The sequence below is a fragment of the Calonectris borealis genome, chromosome 2 (genome assembly GCF_964195595.1).
Source record: "Calonectris borealis chromosome 2, bCalBor7.hap1.2, whole genome shotgun sequence".
In the NCBI taxonomy this organism is placed as follows: domain Eukaryota; kingdom Metazoa; phylum Chordata; class Aves; order Procellariiformes; family Procellariidae; genus Calonectris; species Calonectris borealis.
In genome coordinates this window covers 125,604,886-125,624,924 of record NC_134313.1, presented here as the reverse complement: position 1 = coordinate 125,624,924, position 20,039 = coordinate 125,604,886, and the positions used below count along the sequence as shown (strand labels likewise).

At 42.5% G+C, this 20,039-nt stretch overlaps 1 protein-coding gene and 1 long non-coding RNA gene across 5 annotated transcripts in view; one reads left to right on the top strand and one right to left on the bottom strand.

Moving 5' to 3' along the window:
- Positions 1 to 1,433: 1,433 nt before the first annotated feature.
- Positions 1,434 to 13,479, bottom strand: LOC142078292 (uncharacterized). The gene is made up of 3 exons (XR_012672170.1): positions 13,465 to 13,479; positions 1,564 to 1,610; positions 1,434 to 1,459 (listed from the first exon to the last, which is right to left on the bottom strand). It is a non-coding gene; the product is annotated as an uncharacterized LOC142078292 (long non-coding RNA).
- A 411-nt stretch (positions 13,480 to 13,890) lies between these two features.
- STT3B (STT3 oligosaccharyltransferase complex catalytic subunit B) overlaps positions 13,891 to 20,039 on the top strand; it is a 53,092-nt gene continuing 46,943 nt past the window's right edge. The window contains exon 1 of one of the 4 annotated variants that reach the window (XM_075143372.1): positions 13,891 to 14,402. In XM_075143372.1, coding sequence (XP_074999473.1) covers positions 14,122 to 14,402 — 281 coding nt within the window. In that variant the 5' untranslated portion in view covers positions 13,891 to 14,121. The remainder of the gene's footprint in view (positions 14,403 to 20,039) is intronic. The other 3 variants (XM_075143371.1, XM_075143370.1, XM_075143373.1) reach the window with 3 other exon arrangements.

Genomic DNA, 20,039 nt, shown 5'->3' with positions numbered 1-20,039 from the left:
CAGCAAGAATTATTAAGGACAGTAGCAAAGACATGTAGTCACAAATTTAAAATAAAGAGATATAATTTACAATCTCATTTTGCTTACTCTTTTGTTTACCTGTCATTGAAATGAACGCTATATTAAATGGCTGTGATAAGAAGACATGGTAATAGGAGAAGCTTTTTTTTTTAGTCAGGATGTATTTAAAAGAATTTGTTTCAATAGTATATCCTCTCTCATTCTTTAAGGGGGCCCCTCACTGCAACAAAGTATGTATGAAAACACAATGGCAAAACCTCAACATTTGCTAAGGTGCTTGGGTATATATAGCATTGGACTGGAAAATACTTCACTTGTTTTTCTCTCTATCTAGCCCAGAAAAGATCAGATAACAAATTGCTGTCCTGTAAAATATACCTATATCCATCTACCTATCTATATATGTATGCTAAATATAAAGTAAAATATAATGAAATAGTTTTGAATAAGTTGTTCAACAACTTCCTTAAGGAAGCCATCAAAATCCTGTTATTTGCAGAGATATTTAAAACTAAATTGCATAAAGCACTGGAAAAGTCTATCGTAGAGAACCATTTTGCAGTGGCAAGGTGATGGACCTAATAGGTCTTTCCTTTCTCTAGATTCTGTAGTTCATATAGTACATGAAGATGACAAATGCCTTTTTTTTTGTAAACAATAAAACAAATATTTCTTAGCAACCACAGCATCTTATGAAAACTATCTCCCAGAATAATGAAGGACAGAATAAGGTTGAGAAGTCTGACAAGTCCTCTAATGGTTCTGAAATTGCAACAAAATAAAATCAATTATTTAGATTTAAGTACCATTTCACAAGTACTGTATCATACTTACGCTTCTAAAATATTACACTTTCTGACATGTTTACATTGGATCGTGGTCCAACACAACTTGCTGTATGCCCAGAGCAAAGTGAAATAGCAAAGTCATACAGGTAAACAAAGGGTATGCAACAAGTATTTAAGCTCGATTTGAGCTGTAAATCTACTAGTCCATTAGAGCAATACATGATTGATCACATCAGTGAGAATTCCTGAAATGACACAGTGGCCTGGAGTCTTCCCAGCCCAACTTGGGATATTTACCAAAATGCCTAAAATTAACATTGTCACCTTGAGCTCCACCTACAGCCACTTATGAGAAAGCTGCTCTGACATGCAATTCAGGCCACCTACAATCCAAAAGCAAAAAAAAGACCAAACAGGGAGCCTCAGTTATTGATCCCTGCCACAACAGGGAGTGCAGTCTGAGACACTCCTTGGAGCCCAATTTTAAATCCTTTGGAAACATTAACAGATAATACTCTGCATGACCCCAGCTACTCACCTACTACAGCAGAGAGCTGCGGTTGACCCCGTAGTGATACACAGCCCCAGCTATTGCTTTCTCCTCTCCACGGGGAATAGAAGGGTCATATACCGGAACCATACAGAGTTTCCTATAGGACAGAAAGTGTAGTAACTGGGCTGTGCACTGGCTATGCCTATCAGCTACTCTTTATTAGAGCTGGGTTCTAATACTTTGGGTTCCTCACACACTCACCTCCTTCAGGATACATCCCACGCACCTTCTTGAGAGCATGTACACCCCTATCACCAAAAATAAAAATCTGAGATCCACTTCTGTGGGCTGATTCTTCCAAAACAAATTATGAGTAATTCTTACTGATAACAGTGGCTTAATCCTGTTTGCAGAGTGATAATAGAGTTTCTTGAGCACAATGACTAGTATTATACTGGATTGGAGTAGGAGGGCAGGTGATGTCTTGCACTTTCTCTGTGCTTATATAACAGTACAGAACAGTGCACAAATCCAGCCCTTAGGCTGTTGAAAAGAGAAGTATTTTATTACTGTCCAGCATTTTATAAATTCTTAATAAAATAGTAACATCAATATATAGCATGATACACTTACCAAATTCAACTTTGGGGGGGGAGGGAGACAGGGGGGGAGGGAAGGGAAGGGAAGGATATTTATGGCATGCTTCTTGCATCTGGGTTGCCGAACAGCAGAATTATATTAAAACTGCATTCAAGGGAAACGTATACTAAGAAGTACATATAGAAAGCAAAAATATTTCCACCAAACCTGGGAACAATGCTCATATATTTATATAGATTTTTCTCTGCACGCATTAAATTCTCTAGGGACTCGATTCAGCAAAACACTTCAGCATAAGATTAGCTCTATGCACTTTAATGGGGCTATTCACGTGCTTACAGAGAAATGCTAGCTTAAGTGCTCAACTTAAGGCTTAGACATTTCAACAATTTTAAAATTACAGTCTTCAAATAAAACATGCCAAAATAGATTTTATAAAAATGGATGTTATAAAAATATTCCCAACTTGCAAGCAACTTTTCTCCCATCATCTGGAATCTGCAGGGATGTCCTCACCTCATCCATTGCTAGACAGAATCCTCAAATCTGTCTCTGTTGTTATATCCAGACATATAACCAAACTACAAATGTCCAAGGCAACACAGCAATTTTTTTTTTTTAATCACAACTCTTCTGTTAATTTTCCTAGAAAAAAAATGAGATTTGAAAGAATATACCTAGAAAACTGTCAAGAAAGATGCTTTCTTGATCCAATACCTAAACCAAAGTGCTTCTGCAAGAAGTTATCACTCTCATCCTGATTAATAGTCAGCAGCAGCATCTTCCTGGCTTCTAGGAAGGACATGACATAAAAGACACAAGTATAACACATACGTCACCGTAAGTGTGCTCTGGCAGCACTTCACCTCATCTAGATGGAAACCTTCACAGGAAAATCTACAGATTTTTCTCTTCCCATAGTCCCCATTCTTCTGTCATGGATTCAGCCCAGTCAGAATCCAAGCAACCCTATCTTCAAAAGAATTTGAAAACTCACAGCAAGAAATGCTTAACTCTATTACTGTAAGCAAGTTGCTTAGATTAACTGGGTAGCTAAGTACCAAGAATGCTCCTGCTGATTAGGATTTCATTTGTGCTCCTTAAGGCACAGGCATTTTTCTTTTCCCTCCACCACAGTCACAGGATAAAAGTTTAGGACTTAAAAGACTTCTTACATTTCTCTACAACTGAAGTAAAGTCTTCCAAACTATCATCACAGTTTTCTTCCTTTCTGCTTCAGGTATCACTTCAGGTATCTGCCAGTCACCACTTGCAACACAGCTAAAGTGTAGGAAATTTAGGACTATTTAGTATTAGTGGTTTAAGGATAGATGTTCATCTCCCATCGAACCAAGATATCTGCCAATCTGCAGTACTCCTCTTTAGAGCCCTAAGAAACCTAGATGTCATTAGTTTTAGGGACAGACATTCAAAACAGTCTAAAAAGTAGAATACACTATCACGTCCTTACAGTTCTTTTACTCTATGTGTAAACTCTATTCGTCAGCAGACAGGACTGGGGAAGCTTGTTGCTCACAGTAGGAAACCCTGCGCTAGACCAAGAGCATAAACATTGCAACAGAATAGCTGTTTTCAGTCCTTTTCAATTTTTATACCTCAAAGAGTTTTCCAATGAAGATGTATTTCTCTATAGTCAATCTAAGGTCATCGGTACGGGGCTTCCTTTTGCAAACTCCTTATAAGTAGCCATGATGGGGATCCACTGACCACCCTTTGAAATCTGTGAACAGCATTGTTACCAAAAGAACTGGCCCCTGGGTCTCTATCCCTCCAGTGGGAAAAAGCTCTGCCATGTGTAAGTTAGGCCTAAGAAACTGTATTTTTCAAAAAATTCAGAGCTGACTAGATACATGGGTAGAAACACACAGTGTTTGTTTGCTCATGACATATATATACTGATGAGCTTGTTTTGAACACTTAACATCTCAACTCTGCTACTGCTATATTATTTATAACTCCAGAGCATTTCTCAAGCCTTGCAGATGCCTGAAAATAAGGACTACATAAGCATAAGAAAGGAGGCAATAACTATGTACTAAGAGGCTCAGAAGAGCCATAATACCGTTCTGGCCAATTTAAATATTCATTCTTTCCTTGTTAACATAAAGCCTCTCCACGTTCAGTTTCTCAATTAAACAAGATGTGAAGTGGTTTACATAGCAGTGCTTTAGTGAGATGGAATCTAATTACAGTTAATCTCCCAATATACAAAAAGGTGGCTTCCCAACAGTTAATAAAAAGCGATGGTTAGGAATGATGAGAGTGCTTCCAATGCTTCCAAAATGAACTTAAGATAAAGCACAAGAATGTCTAATTACCAAATTAAAAACCTGTATTGAGAGGTATTCATTTCTCAAGCAAGGATGGGTGGAACAAAATATGATTATTCCTCTCATCCTGGACGAAAGGAAAGCTTACCATATACATTTCTTACAGACCTACCCTGCAGTAGTGCTTAGGAAGCTGAATGCTTCTGCTTCCTTATCAAGAAACTAGGTGACATGATGTTGGCTGTATGAGTAAAAGGATAATAATACCGTATGGAGACAGAGGAACTAAAATATTGATATTTCATTTTTTAATCCTACAGGGGTCTGTCATTCTTCAGATTGTTCTAATATGTGACAGACAGAGAAAACTCTTTGCCATCATAAATTAATATGATTCAGGATTGCACACCTAAAAGCATTCAGGGTTTGACCTTGTGTTTCCAAATTTTTAGGAGTCTCTATAGTACTCAAAAACATAACTGTATTATGCTGACAGACAGTGCTTATTATACTCTGGAGGATCTGGCTGATCTTCAGAAGCATATCTCTATCTCAACTAAAATAGAGAATTAAGTAAAAGATGGTCAGTCTTTGTACTTAATATTCACAGCTTTCCTAGTTTCTGGTTGTGAGAACCAGTGGTGACTATATTAATAAAAATTTTCTCCTATCATATTAGAAGAAACCACATAAAACTTTTACTTGACAGTTCAGGTTAGGACAGTGCACACTAAGCTATAGGCCACAGTAGCGTGGAGGGACTACAATGAAATGACTGCATTTTTCCCAAGACTAATGAAATTACTCTAATGCTGTTAAAAGAGCATTTGAACACTGTCTTCTCCTCGTTGTTACCTAACACAATGAGTTAATGAAGAAAACAAAAAAGTCACAGTCACTTTTCTCTCCAGAAGAAGCATAATTGTTGCAGGAATAAGAAAAGATTACCATGCCTAATAATTCAAATGCCAGTAATTAACAGCCCAATAAAAATTGCCTAGGATTTCCACACAAATCTTACCATCTGCCTGCAATAAAAACCATGGAGTGTATCTCTGCTTCAAGTGGAAGTCACATGAAGGATATGTAAGTAGAACCAATTCAGCAAATTAAAGAACCTTGTATGTCAAGATAATCTCTCTAAAAAAAAGGCCCATTATCTTAGAAATTCCTGAATTTATTCTCGATATTAAGATCCTCTCGAAAGAAAAAGATGTGTGACTCCATAAATACGTACAGCCTCCGAGCATAATATTGAATGTGTGATGTTGTATAAACAAGAATAGTATGTAATAAAAAGACCTTTGAGTAAAGTAAAAATTTCCTGGTAACCAGCCAAAAAGATATCATGGCACAGACAGCTTGGTCAGATTCCCTCTCCAGCTTGCCTGTGTGGACTTGGAAACCTGTATGTGGAAACCATGTAGCAAGATTTTGGTAGTGGGGAGACTGCAGGGGCAGCCTCTGTGGGAAGAGGTCGGGGGCTGCCCCTATGCTGGGCACAAATGGTTCCAGACAGCTCCACAACAGACCCACCACAGGCCAAAGCAGAGCCCGTCAACCAAGTTAGTGGCACTTTTATGAACACATATCTAAGAAAGAGAAGAAAACACCAGCTAGAGAGAGAAGGAGGGAACAAAAAGAGTTAGAAACAACAGAGGGAACACTAAGGTCAGAGAGGAAGGAGGAGGAAGGGGAGGAAGTGCTCCATGACAGATACTCCCTGCAGCCCGTGAGACACTAACTTTATACCATGCACTTGAAAGACTGCAACTACACTTACAAAAATACATCTCTCTCAAACTAATGTTGATAAGCTCTTTATGACATCGTGTGTCTGTTAGATGACAGAGGACAAGAGCAGGCATGGAAGCTGTCATACAGTTTGGATGCTGGTGCTATCCTGGTGTGTCCACCCACTCCCGTTAACAACGTGTGTCTGACACAGTAGGTTATGGGACTGAAAAGGCTCTCAGGATGAATCTTGAATACTGTACATAATGGTCCACACTTTAGGCATCAGTACAGGGAACAGTTCTAAGATTTGTCCATCTCTCATCCATACAATTTTGAAGGCCAACAGTTTGGCTATTCCTACTGTGTGATTTCCATGGCACAAAGAAGCTAAAGCAAGACTGAATACAGTCCTTTGTGCAAAACCCAGGTGCATCTGTTCTAGCTCAGAAAAGAGGAATATTGAGATTAGAGTTATCACACAGGTCTCGGCAACTTTGGCTGATCTCAAGCAACACTGGCTCCATGCAGAAATGAGGCACAACATCAACAAGGTGGGGGAAGGGAGGGGGCAGGCAGGCTGTATGCACGTGCCAGGGGAGTAGAGTTATTAAATCACTATTTGTCAGGCACTTGTGTATCTACATGTTAAAGACAACTTCATGCAACCCCCCAAAGTGTTTTTAAATGCAGAAGTACGGAGAACATAAGAGGAAAAATCAAGAACAAGTTCTAGAGGGCAGAATTCACACCAAAAAACAACAAAGAGGCTTTTTAAAGTTACGAGATGGCTTGTTACGTTAGGGTATATTACTGTGGCTGATTGCCACATCAAGGAAGGAAAACAGGGCACTTAATAGTCGCATAACCCACCCAATATGTCCTGCAAGTGTCTGCCTTGAACAGTGGCTCCAGTGCTTTGGCAGGAGAGTCTATCCTCTGGTCCGGTTTTTGCAGCAGCACTTCTTATATCATCAAATAAGAAAAGGATCTTTATTTTTGCCTCAGATTTATGTGGCTGTTCTCTTTTAGCAATTAGAAATTCTTTTAGGAAATGAATTTGAAATACTAACTGGGTTTTTAAGTCTGGGAGCACGTATCAGTAACTGGCATAAAGTATCAATAGGGATTTCAGTGTCCTAAGACCTACAAAGGTGGAACAAATATTTAAAGGAGGAATGCATAAAAAGAGAGTTTAGCAATAAGGATTAATTATTGTGGGATCAGTTTCCTCAGGATAGGATTTTAAACATTAAGATTCATTGTTCCGGATACCTCTACGATTAAAAAAAAGAATCAAAAACACATGCCAGAAATTCAACTGGATAACAATAAATCTGGGATTCGAGTGCTACAGTCATTTACAAAAAGAGATTCCTGTGGTAAGAACTGAAGACCTACAGATTAGATAGCACAGAACATAGTGTCTCAGTTCACCTGTGGACAGAAGTCATTAAAAGCCTTTTAGTAACTTTTCAGCAGTTTTTCCATTTCTGAAGCCTCTAATCATTTGATGCCACGGCAGCAGCCAAAAAAATTCAAGTCATATAAAGTTATAAAGTAGTCATTGCTGAATTCTTTTCTTGACAATGATGGAGTCCTCACTTCAGATCTATATGTGAAGATGGGTTGAAATTACACTATCCCAAAGTACCCATAAGCTCCTGTTTTGTATGGCATTGTGCATTTTGGCACAGTTCATTCTGTAACAAAATTACTTAAATTCTTTTGCAATTCTGATGCAGTTATTAATGCATCAGTTGACTAGAAGCATATCTACAAGTAATCTAGAGAACAGCAAGGAGACAATTAATCTGAATTGCTAGCAACAGAAAAGCACTAGAAACAATCCTTTGTAAAATTCTCTTTCCTCAAGGCCATGCACATTTAGACTACAAACCCAATTATGGAAAAATATTACACAATACTTACAAAGAAATTTTCAGGCATAGGGAATTCTTTGCTGATATTATACTACACGATCTTCAAATTTTTTCCTACTGAATTAGTTAATGCGCTGAAGTATCTTTGATACTGTAGAAAAACTTTCCAACTTAAACAACTTGCTCAAATTTATCAGCCAAACTAAAATCAGAAGAGTTAAGCTTTGATGAACTATGGTAATAGTTTACAGACAATGTGCAAACAATACCTCTTCCCCTTCCCCTACATTCAATTGCTACCAGGAACTGTGTGGAATGTTCTGGTGAGAGAGGCAATGAAGAAAAATACAACTTAAGGGTGATCAAAATCCTACCAACAAAAAACTCCCACCCATTTCAACAGGCTTTAAACTACAACATAAAAACAATTTTCTTTCCTCTCTGTTCCTCTGTTCTTTGCTGTTTCCACACATCTTACTCTGATGCTGTAACATGCAGCTGGTGTTACAGCTAACAGCAGAATGCTTGTTCCTTGTATTCTGCGCTCCCCCCCACTTCAATCTAGAGACAAAATTCACCTTAATTGCAACTAAGCAGTAACAGATCCCATATATTTAAAATGGATATATCTCTCACGCCACACCCCAGAGGTTAGCTTTACCCTCCAGCTAGTTCCCTTAGCAGCTTTGCTGTTCCAACATAATATTTTAATAAGACCCAGTATCTACAACTTCTGGGGACTTCGCATTTACATGCTAAACATCACTCTTCAGCTATTTGATGGGCCATTTAGTGATGTCCCTGAAGAAAATAGCCTTTTTTTATATTTTATTTTTTGCTGATCATACCCAAGGCAGCACATTCCTTTTTACCAGAAGGAATAACATGAAAGTTTTGCAAAAACACTTGGCTGCAGCGTTTGCCGAGAATAACCAAGTTCTCGTTAAGGTGCTTGCAAACACTAGAGATGACAAAACACAACACTTCAAGAGAAATACTTCAGAGGTCCACAGGTTTTAAATGTTGCACAGCACTTATGCATGTGAGTAAGAATATACACACATATAATGTTGAGTATGGTATTTTTTTATTTATTTAAAGAAAGGCCCAGTGTGTGCCTCTCCCCCAGTTTTTCTAACAAGGGATGGGGACTTTGCAGAGCTGGCACCAGCCCACCAGAGGTAAAAGCCCCATTTCTTCACAAGAAGTGAAGACGAGGTTGATACAAAAGGTACTAGCAGCAGAAGAATATGCCAGGGGTTGGCCAGGGAGAGCAAAAAGCATTGCGATTCCTGGCAGGTCTGTGCATGCAAACCAGAGTGATTTTTACCACTGGGCAGGTCAGGGGAAAGGGATATTAAGTAGGATAATTAAGACAGGAGAAGCAGAGGAGGAACATCACACGTGTTTAAATTATTGGAAAGGAAGAGGAGAAGTCACCAGTAGAACACTGCCAGAAGTCAAGTTTCTACTGTTACTGAATTAAATGCTTGATGAAGGCCTTGTCTAAACACAACAGTTGCGCCATTTTAATTCAAATAAATTAAAAACCTCATTATAGCTACACAGGTGCAAAGCTCTTCGCAGACAATCTTGTATCAGTTTACAACTGGCTTAAGTGATTTACACGCATCCACAAAGGGTTGCGCCTGCTTAATTAAACTGATTTTAAAATTATTTTAAACTCATGCCATTTTGTCTATACGGAGACTAATAGATAGTTACTTTTTAAATGCATTAAACTCCAGATTCTGAAGGATAATTATGTGCAATAGTATTATGTTTTCTCTCATTTAAACAGTCATACATTTTTAAACAATGATCATCTGAGCACATAGCTGAAATCAAGCATCCTCCACCACATCAAGTTATGCTCAACTGTGCTACTTACTTTGTAATATGCTTCAGCTCAGGAAGTATCGTTAATTTCTAAAGCCATCCTCAAAAAATCTTATCACCAAACTTATTAACTTGTTCATCTGCAGGACCACAAAGTTAGAAGGACTGTTTAAGAGACTTGTTTATTCACCTCAAACCTGAACTGCTCTTCAAATGGCTCTCTAAACTAAGGTACCTACTCTTGTTAATAAACACTGATGAATTGTTGCTAATAAAGTTTGGTGAGAAGTATTAATTGTTCCCACCAACCATGAGTTTGTACTTCGGATTAATAATTTATCACCTGGCTGTATCCATGTGCATTTTTTTCTGCACAAATTTTGTTTGCTATTCTTTCAATAGCAGACTGAACACCAGCGACACATGGTAGCTGTGCTGAGGAATGAGGACCTCTCATCTGACATTTCCCTGTGCGCAGCTCCACAACTTTCAAGATGCTCTGGTTTGTATAAGCATAACGTGGATTCTGCATTTGGCATTATCCCCTGAATAATTCCATTATTAAAGAAGCTTGAAAATGAAATAAGATTTTTTTTCCTTAAGGCATTTGGTTATTATTTTGCATGGTCAGAATAGGAAACTGATTTTCTATATGCAAAATGGTTCATAATCACTATGCAAAGTCAACTCCTCAGTCACTAATGTGGACATTTTTGTGGTTTCTTGTGTTCAAAGAAACCACCACCACACACAGTGGAACAAATCAAACCAAATTACCTTAAAACAAATGGAAGAACACAAGAGGATAGGAGGGGGGGAAAAGGAGAGAAAAAGAAAAAAAAAGAAAAGAAAAAAGAAAAAAAAAAAGAGATGAAAAACCTCTTTCTCCATCAAGCTATTAGTATGGGTTGAGTGCAGTTTTCGGTAGACACATTTTGCATCTCCTCTACAGAAACGTACTTTCCATTGCTGTCATGGCAGTATAGTATCAAAATCACTGAATTTTTCCATCTAACTATAGGAGTTCTATGGATTTCTATCTGTATGCATTTGTTTGATCAATTTTATTGTAACACTACTAAACCTTATTTCATACAAAAATTCAAACAATATATTTACAGAAACATTAATAAAAGCTTTTATTAGAACTGTGGTTTTGCTGCCACTAAATTTCATTGCCCAAGCTCTGAGGTATTCAACAGTAGAGACTTTTGAACGGTTTGAAAATGAATAGGCAACAATATCATTTGTTACCAATGACAAAGAAACACTTTACCATTAGCCAGCATTCAAATAAATCACATTCTCTCTGGGCTTGTCTATGCGCAAAAAACTGTCTGATTTTAACTCTGTCAGTATAGTCAGAATGATATAATCTCCCTGTTGGATGTAAAAGTTATAGCACTGAAATTTAAAGTAAACACCACATAACTTTATCCACACCATGATCTGCAATAATTTTTAAATTAACCAGATTCCCAATCAAGGAAAGTTAACATTGATATTAAATTTTACATAAAAAGAAGTTCTGATGTACATAGTTTTTTCCAGCTAATATGCATCATCGCTTCTTTTTGGCTCCTTAACATCTAGAAAAATGGTTGGGGGGTGAGGGAAGAAAAGATAAAGGTATTCTACATACAACGCTACCATTTAAAGCAGCTCCTCTACTGCATTGTTAAGCTTGAACTGCTGTTACCAAAAGACAGGATCCCAACTGTGAGAATGGAAATACTGCATTGTCATTTCAGAAAAGTATACCAGGACTGAGCCTGTTGCAAAATCAGTCAATGCATTTTAGAAAACATTTGATAGTTGCAAATTTCCAGTCACATTTGCTCTTTGTTCATGAGCCAATTAAAAAAAAAAAATCCTTCACTTGAAATGCCAGTTGGTCAGCTCATTAAAAAAGCCTCACTGACAACACTAGAATGTTGTCTAACTTCTAAATGTCTAACTTAGTTTATCTTGAACATATTATTGGCCTATTTTAACAAGAATAAGAAAGAAGACAGTATTAAAAAGCAAACAAACAAAAAACCCCCGCCAAACAAAAACCATAGCCTTTTAAGAGCCAGATTCAGCAAAACTGAACCTCAAAATTTTCTGGAAGTTTTCCTAAGCCTTGTTCTAAGACAGTACATAAAATGGAGTCTGTTAGGAGCAACAGTATATCAAAGTGCTCATCTTAAAACATGCACACACCTTACAATACAGTAACTCTGCTTTCAAACCCAGTGATCAAGTCAGTCAGTTGTTGACTAATGCAAGGATTGAGGAAAAATAGTTAGATTCTCTACAAATTGTTAAACAGAGCTTTCCACTAAAAGAACAACTTTAATAGAAAGGCTTCCATTTTGCTTACAATGAAACATACTGTTTTCTTCCTCTGGCAAATAAAATAAAAACAGAGACAATAGCAAGGACTAACTAGAATGATATTAGTCAGCTAAGGCCCAGTGTAGTCCCCATCGATATTAGTGAAATTGAATTGCAAATCTTCAGGACCTCTGAAGAGCCATGTTTGTGCACCAAAGGGAACACCTCTAGTTCAGACAACAAAACCCCAAGCTATTTAATTTTAAGAATACAGCCCTACGTGAAATTCACAAAATGAGTTATTGGTGTAAACAGTGCAAACTACCACGTATTTTTTATTTTGCCTGCGCTTAGTATCATACTTCTTCCAAAAGCAGGCAGTCCCCTGCCATCTCAGAGTAGAATGAGGGTCTATTCATGAGGACCATTCAAGAAGCGTGACTGCAAAACTTCACTAGCTTTCAGTTTTCTTCACATTCTCGTTCTAACTGCAGGTTATTTGAGGGAGTTGCAAGACTCCCAAATAGCATTTCATTATGAAAACTCCTAAACCAGGAGTCACTTGGGAAAAAAAAAAAAAGCCAAGGTTTCCATTTGCTGGTCTCTGTACCAAGTGCAAGTGCTCCCAGCAGAGAAGGCAGGCCCAGACACTCTGCAGGTGGCTGCACCGGGGCTAGAGCAGCAAGCTCTCCCAGACCTCGACCAGGCCTTGCCTCCAGCTACCCCTCCTAGCTGCCTGGGAGTCAAGCTCTGGCACAACGCTTGGCTGTGGCCAACACGATTTCCACTGGGGTAACTGAACATTTGAAACAAACAGATAAAAGGGACGCGAGCCCCGAGGAGCACAGCATCAAAGAGTACAGTCATACCATGAGACACAAACAAAAGCAGGCTCCAGGGCTGAGAGGTGGGTGACCAACGCTTAACGCCAGCCCAGGGCCCCCTCAGGGGAGGGAGGTGAGCCCCCAGGGCTCCCTGGGGACGGCTGGCGCCGCTGCTGCCCGCTGATACTGACACTCACACCCATACCACCCCGCCCCGCCCCGCCGCGAGAGGCACCACAAGGTCTCCCCGTGAGGCAAGGGACATTGGAGCCGTTACAACCGTTGCAGCAGCCCCTCGCGCGCTTAGGAGTTAGGGCACGCCCCCGCCCCGCGGACTACGACTCCCGGCAGGCTCGGCTCCGCTCCGCGCGGCGCGGCGCGGGCGCCCCCGCGCAGAGCACGCCGGGAGCGGTGCCGCCCCGCCGGCCCATACGCACTGCAGCGCCCGGGCACAGCGCCGCGGGCCGCCAGGGGTGACCGCTGCTCCTGAGGGCGACCACGTGACTCGCACGCCTCGCTCCGATTGGAGCAAACCGCCGCCAGTCACCGCTGCCCCTTTTTTATACCGCCCAATGGCTGGCGGTGAGCGCAACCTCCCTTACGCGCGCTGCCACGCCTTCACCCCCGCTGCTCCGATTGGCTGTCCGGGCTCGCCCCGCCCCTTTTAAATACCTGTCGCTCTGTGACAGGTCGTCACGGAGTTCCTGTTAGAAGGACTACCGCGGGGATTGGTCCCTCCCCCCCGCCATCCTCGCCTTCTTCTCGGAGCCCCGCCCCTCCCCCGTAGCTCCTCCCGCGCTGGAGAGCGGCAATGTCAAACCGCTCGCTCGGCAAGACCCGGCCCACGAGCCCTCGCGCCTGCCCGCCCGCCCCCTCCCGCCTGGGTCCTCGTGCGCGCGCGCGGAGCGGCCGCAGCCCCTGGCGCCGGCCGCGCGCCTGCGGCTCCCCCGCTCTGCCCTTAGCCTGCGCGCCGGCCCCTCCCCCCGCCTCGAGCCCGGCCCCTCGGCTTCTCGGCTCCTCCCCGGCCCCGTCACAGGCCCCGCCCCCGGGCTCTCGCGCTGCACCGGCCCCCTCCGCCCCGCCCGCCCGCCCGCCCCGCGCCGCACTGGGATGGTGACGGCGGCGGCGGGAGGCAGAGCCCGGCTGAGCGAGGAGGCGGTGGCGGCGGCTGGGAGTCAGTGAGGACCGCTGAGGGAGCGGGCGGGCTCCGCCCCTCCCCTGCCGAGCCTCCCTCCCCCTGCCCTTCCTCCCGCTCCCTCCCCCACCCCTCCTCCGCCTCCTCCCCGCACGCGCCAGGCGGAGAGGCTGCGAGGGAGCCCCGGGTACAACATGGCGGAGCACTCGGCCCCCGACAACAAGCACAAACCCGCCGCCAACTCCGTGGCGCTGCTCAACAGCCGCGCCGGGGCGGGTGGCGGCGGCGCGGCGGCGGCGGCTGCCGGCGGCCCCCCGGCGGGCGGAGGCGGCCTGTCGGGGGGCCTGTCGCAGCCGGCGGGCTGGCAGTCGCTCCTCTCCTTCACCATCCTCTTCCTGGCCTGGCTGGCCGGCTTCAGCTCCCGGCTCTTCGCCGTCATCCGCTTCGAGAGCATCATCCACGAGTTCGACCCCTGGTGAGTCCCCGCCGCTGCCGGACGGGACGGGACGGGGAGGCGGGAAAGCCGCCCCCTCACGGGGCGCGCCTCAGGCGGGCGCCGCGCCGTGAGCCCCGGCGGCGGAGGGGGGAGCGCCCCGCAGGCTTCCCCCGCCGCGGCCGTGGGGACGGCGGGAGGCCCCCGCCGCTTGCCCCCTGCTCCGCCACTTCGCGAACTTGCGCCCTGCCTGTTCCCCCGGCCGCCGGGCGGAGGGAGCCGAGAGCCGCGGCCACCGTGGGAGGGAAGGGGGGAGGGAGGGAGGGAGGCGGTGCGGACGGGACACGCTGTGGCAGGTTGGAGGAAGCCCGAGGGGTCGCGGTGCGCGGGGACAGGCGTGAGGGGCCGCCGCGGGGCAGGGGCCGGCGGGGGAAGGGAAGCGCCGGTAGCCAGCGGCGGTGCTGGGCACTTTGGTGTCCTCGCAGCGCGGGAGGGAGCGCGGCGGCGGGGACCTCGGGGACGGGGAGGCGGCTGTTCCCCCGGATCCGGCGGAGTTGCGCGGGCTGGACGCGGTGGAGTTGCGGCAGGACTCTCCGCCGCGCTGCCAAGGGGCACGGGGAAAGTTGTGGCGCCGACAGGCGGGGTGCCAGGCAGGAATCAGGGGCTCCGGCGAGCGCCGTCGTAATGAAACAGTTGTACCAAACGTGACCGACGCCCCGGTCCAGGTCCTGCTGTGGCGGCGTTGGTCTCCAGATGTGCGGTGCGGCTTCTCGGAGTGGTCTTTCCTAGAGCCCTTGTCGGCCGGGGAGGGAGGAGGGTGAGGAATGCACTGCAGGAAGTAATCTTCATAAAAGTGACTTGAGGGATTACAGTGAAATGGGTGACATTGATTTACTGCCAGGTGTTTCAAAGCTGCGTTTCTGAGCTCAAGGACTTTTGCTGTTTCCCACGCATCTTGATTTTTCTAAAGATTGCTTTCCCTCCTGTGGAAGCTGTCTGTTCCTTTCCCCGTTGGAGGGGACTGAAACCATTTTATGTATAAGATCAAGAAATGCTGCACTCGTCCCTTGCAGCAAGACGAAGTGAAAGATGACGGGACTTGTGGGGCAGGTTTTTTAATGCAAAAACGTGACGATGAATTTTTATATTAGTCGCTACCTCATTCTAGGAATCCGTGGTTTTTTTAGAACTTTAAGTAGGGTAAGCGGCAGATGACTTCAGAATAATGAATTCTCTGTTTCTAATTTAAAATTTTATGTCTTGAGTCTTATTGTTAATCGCATGAAGGAAGGAGATGCTTCGTTTTGAAATGCTCAGTAGATACTCTGTGTTAAACTTAATCTAAAATTGTTACTGAAATTGTACTTCTCTGCAAAGCATGCACTCGACTTTGATAGTTTCAAAAGTGCAACTTCCTCTTTTCTGGTTGGTTTTTCTCCCTCGCTTCCCCCCCCAATGTAATCCATTCACAAATCGTGGCTCAGAATGCTGGATAGAGAACAAGGCATTACTTTGTTTTTAAATGCTGTCTGAAGGAATACACGCTTTGTAATGTGAAAGCCAAATATCTCAAAATATCTTCAAAACATCAAGTAATTGCCCATAATTCAAGTGTTTTTCTGCAAACACAGATGAATGGAAGGAATGCAAACTTTCAATTAATAAAGTTAGCAACGAGGGGAGCACAGTTAAACACATCTACAATGATGTGTTGTATCATATGGAGTAGTTCTCAGGTTCTTGTAATCTAAATTTAAGCAAAAAGACTTTCCTTTCTGTCATGGAGGAAACTTTTTTATTAAGCATACAACCTACATTTTTTTTACAACTTTGTCTGATTTTTATAATCAAGGCTCATTCTTGTTGGATAAATGGAAATATTACAGTGATGAGTTGCATAACTTCTGTTAGTAAGCCTTGAAGGACATTAAAAAAGGTGCTATGGGAGTTAAGTTCATAGCCGTGATATGGTTGTAAAGATAAACTTCTGGTTTAAGCAATGTGTAAGTTGATGCAAAGTCATCTTCCTGAGTATACAAATAGAAGCCGTTGCTGCCTGTGCTGCTGTATGTACCTTTGCTAATTAGAGAATAGATGAAGTTGACAAAACTCATTGATTTTAATGCAGGTCTGTGAGAAGCAGTTGAAATGTCAAGAATCATGCCAGTGTCATGTTGCTGCATGCCAGAAATTGTAGAGGCAAATGCACTTCAGTTAATTAGTAGGAAGGAGAACCTAAAATGGTACAAACTGAGGAAAAACAAAGGGCTTTCTCTATTGCAGCAGCAATATTGGTGGGAAGAGTGAAAATTATGTCGCTCCTAAATACTGTTGAGTACCTAGGTCTTTCACAGTGAATCTGACGTGGAAGAGGAGCTTATGAAAAGAGATTAGAAGCAGTGCTCTATTTTTATTTTTTTAACCACTTCTTTGGCAGCTTTTTGGTTTTTTTTTTTTTTCCAGTACAGTGGCCATAGTCTTTGGTGGAACAGTTCTGTAGTTTTCTCCATTCCTTTGGCTTTTTGTGTCAAGCTTGCATAGGATATCTTGCAATGTGTTGGTAGGTCACCTATTCTCTAATATTCATTTTGTGATCAAGAGAGGAAGCTGAGGTATATTTGATAAAATGAGGAGCATGAGGCAAATCTGTAATTCTTTTGAATGGAAAAATATTGTTGCCTCTGAGGTGTAGAAGGCTTTCTCATTTAATTAGGAATCCAGTTTTCTGGTATGGACATAAGAAATGTGGGAGATCTGAGGTGGGAAGAAAAGGAGATTTGCCTTGGGTTTTCTGCATATCCCTTTCAAGCTGCATTTCTGACAGTAAATTTAGGTTTTGATTCGGGGGTGGGAGGTTTGCTTGTTTTGTAAAATTAGCCTCTGAGACTTACTCCAGTTGGCATTTCTTCCAGAAATGACCCAAATGTAGTACAATAGGCCAAGGCAGTAGAGAGAGGACAGCTTTTGCTTTTGATCTCCATTATAATACAATGCCTGTGTGAGGAAAAAACAAACTGGTATTTTGAGGTCACCATAGTGTCACTTACAAACTTGTAACCTGTTCGTCATTACTACTATTACTGATTTTTTCCACACTTTTGTATAATATTGACACTTTATTTTAATTTATTTCTCATGTCTCGTTTACTTTCCATACTTGAGCTGGTCCAGTGACTTTGAAAAATGTGTGTAATTTTTGGCAGCTCCTAGGTCAAGAGAGCCGATACATGAAGTCAGTCGGTATTGACTTTAAGCTGTGCTATTGACAGGCCTCCAGCATTTAACTTCAGGATTTCATTATCCGGCCAAGAACTTGAAACATGGACAGTGATGGTACATTGGTATGGACAGGTTTCATGCCTTAATTTTGGTTTATCTGTTGGCTGGTTTGGCAGTTGCTTGGACCAAGAGCATAATTTCTGTGCTACGTACACACAAGTGCACAGTGAAAGCTTTTCATGAAAGTACAACAGCATGTTTAACTCAGTTGTCAAGTGAGGTCATTCTTTCTGTCAGATTTTGCCTTAAATGCCAGCATGGCTGTTGAACCAAGGCAACCAAAATTGTGAAGTACTTGAACAGGGACTACTTTCTATGCACTGGTTTGTCTAAAGTACAGCTTCCAGCATGCCCATATGCTATTTCATTTGGCTGCTCGTATTATATATATGCATAATAATCTATGTGTGTGTGTATATATATGTATAAGGTAGATATAGCTAGCGAGACTGTTGCATCCTGATACTGCAACTAACTAAAACGGTAACAACCTTTGGTTTGTTGGGGATTGAGTGATCAGTAGTCTTCAGGGAGTGCTATCAAAATAGTAACATTCATTCTGTTTGCACAGTTCTTAACATTAAGTCACACGTGTGAGAACTGTATCTGAATCATTAATCATATCCCATGACATTAGATCAAACTTCTGTCTTTCCCTGAGAATTTTAACAGCTTGCTAAACACCAGATTAACACTTCAGGAGTGAAAGAGCTGGCTTAAGCTGGAATGCAGAAGCTCGTGTGTCTGAGTTTGAGACCCTCTCCATACAAGTTTGCATCGTGCAGGATGGAGCACCAGTGCAATCTTTATCAGTTACATTTGCCTACCTACTACTGCCGGGAAAGTGGTCTCCTACTGTCCTGCCAGTTCCTGGTACTGAACAGCACTACCACAATCTCATATACATTTGCTTCTTCCACAAACCGACATCATTGATCGCTCAAACCACCAGCTTTTTAACTGTCATCAGGGTGACCGTTGTTTATCATACCTCACTGAGGTAACATAATTGCGCTAGTGGGAAATATGGTTTATATATATGTTAGCAATCCGCTTTCTCGGCACTGATACCATCATCTACCATTAGTGGACTTTGGTGAACGGGGATGAACTGGTGAAAATAAACATAAGGTTGGTGTCATTACTTGCACTTCAGAGGTAGACAGGTTAAAGGAAGTTAGGATTTTATCTTGGGCACAGCTGAAAAGACAGGTTTTGCTAGATGGATTCTTGAGCTGTTATGAACTTTTTTCATTAATGAAAACTTAAATTAACACCTATAAATATGATATGAAAGCTTCATTAAAATACAGAGTGACTCAACTGGACATTAGAAGTGGTGTACGGAATTGATCAAACACTGGAGGTTGTATAAATGTATTGATTTCGTTGGGAGAGAGTAAGGTTGTGAGTTTGTGTTGTAGTTAGCTGATCCGATGGTTGCCTTTTGGAGTAGGAGTTCTCCTCCGTCACCCACTGTGCAGTCCTGCTTTTTCCTTTGTGCTTGCTCTAAAGCAGTTGTGGTGAGTTGATTCAATGAGCTAAATTGTCAAAATACTGTAACATTTTGGTTCCCTGAGCCTGCCCACCATCAGTTTTTATATTGCAGTTTAGTTTATTTTTGAGGAAGAATGTGAATCTTGGGAGGGAATGTAAATAGCAACTGATTTTAGAGGGTAAACTGGGATTGAGTGATAGGGTGGAGACATGTATACATATGAAAACAGAGCATGTTAAGACACTGGAGCAACAGGAGTGACAAAAGAAGGGGTATGTAGCAGTGAATGAGAGTACCTTAAGCTGGTGTTCATAAGGGGAAAAAAAAAATCATGTAAACAGGATGATAGTGTTGATAATCTCAATTAACAATGCTCAATCTGTAGGCTATGGTCAGATGTGGCCCACCCAGGTAATTCATTTGGCCATTTCTTACCTGCTAGTGACTCTCCTTGCTGGGCAAGCAGACAGCAGATTGCATAGTAAATGTGTTCTTGAGAACTGTGGCCACTATCATCTCCAAACTGTTATCTTTCTGGAGGCTTTCAACCCATCACATAATTTCTTGAAAGTGAGTAGATGGATCTGTTTAGGAAACATTTCCCACCCACTTTAGGATCCTTTCCCAAACACTTCCTTTTGTTTATAATCTTCAACAACTTCTAGACCTTGGGAAAGCATTTGATTCCAATCCAGTTTGAATATAATCACTTTGGATTGATTTTGAGATGTTGCAAATGTCATGAGATCCATATTAAAAACTTACTACAGTATCTTCATTCACAAGCTTTTTGATTCTGTGAAATGCTAGGTACTCTATTTCTATTTTATAGGAATATATTTTAAAAGGTTTTGTACTTACAGTTAATGAACAGTTGGATTAAGTATTTTGTGACTTTTGTC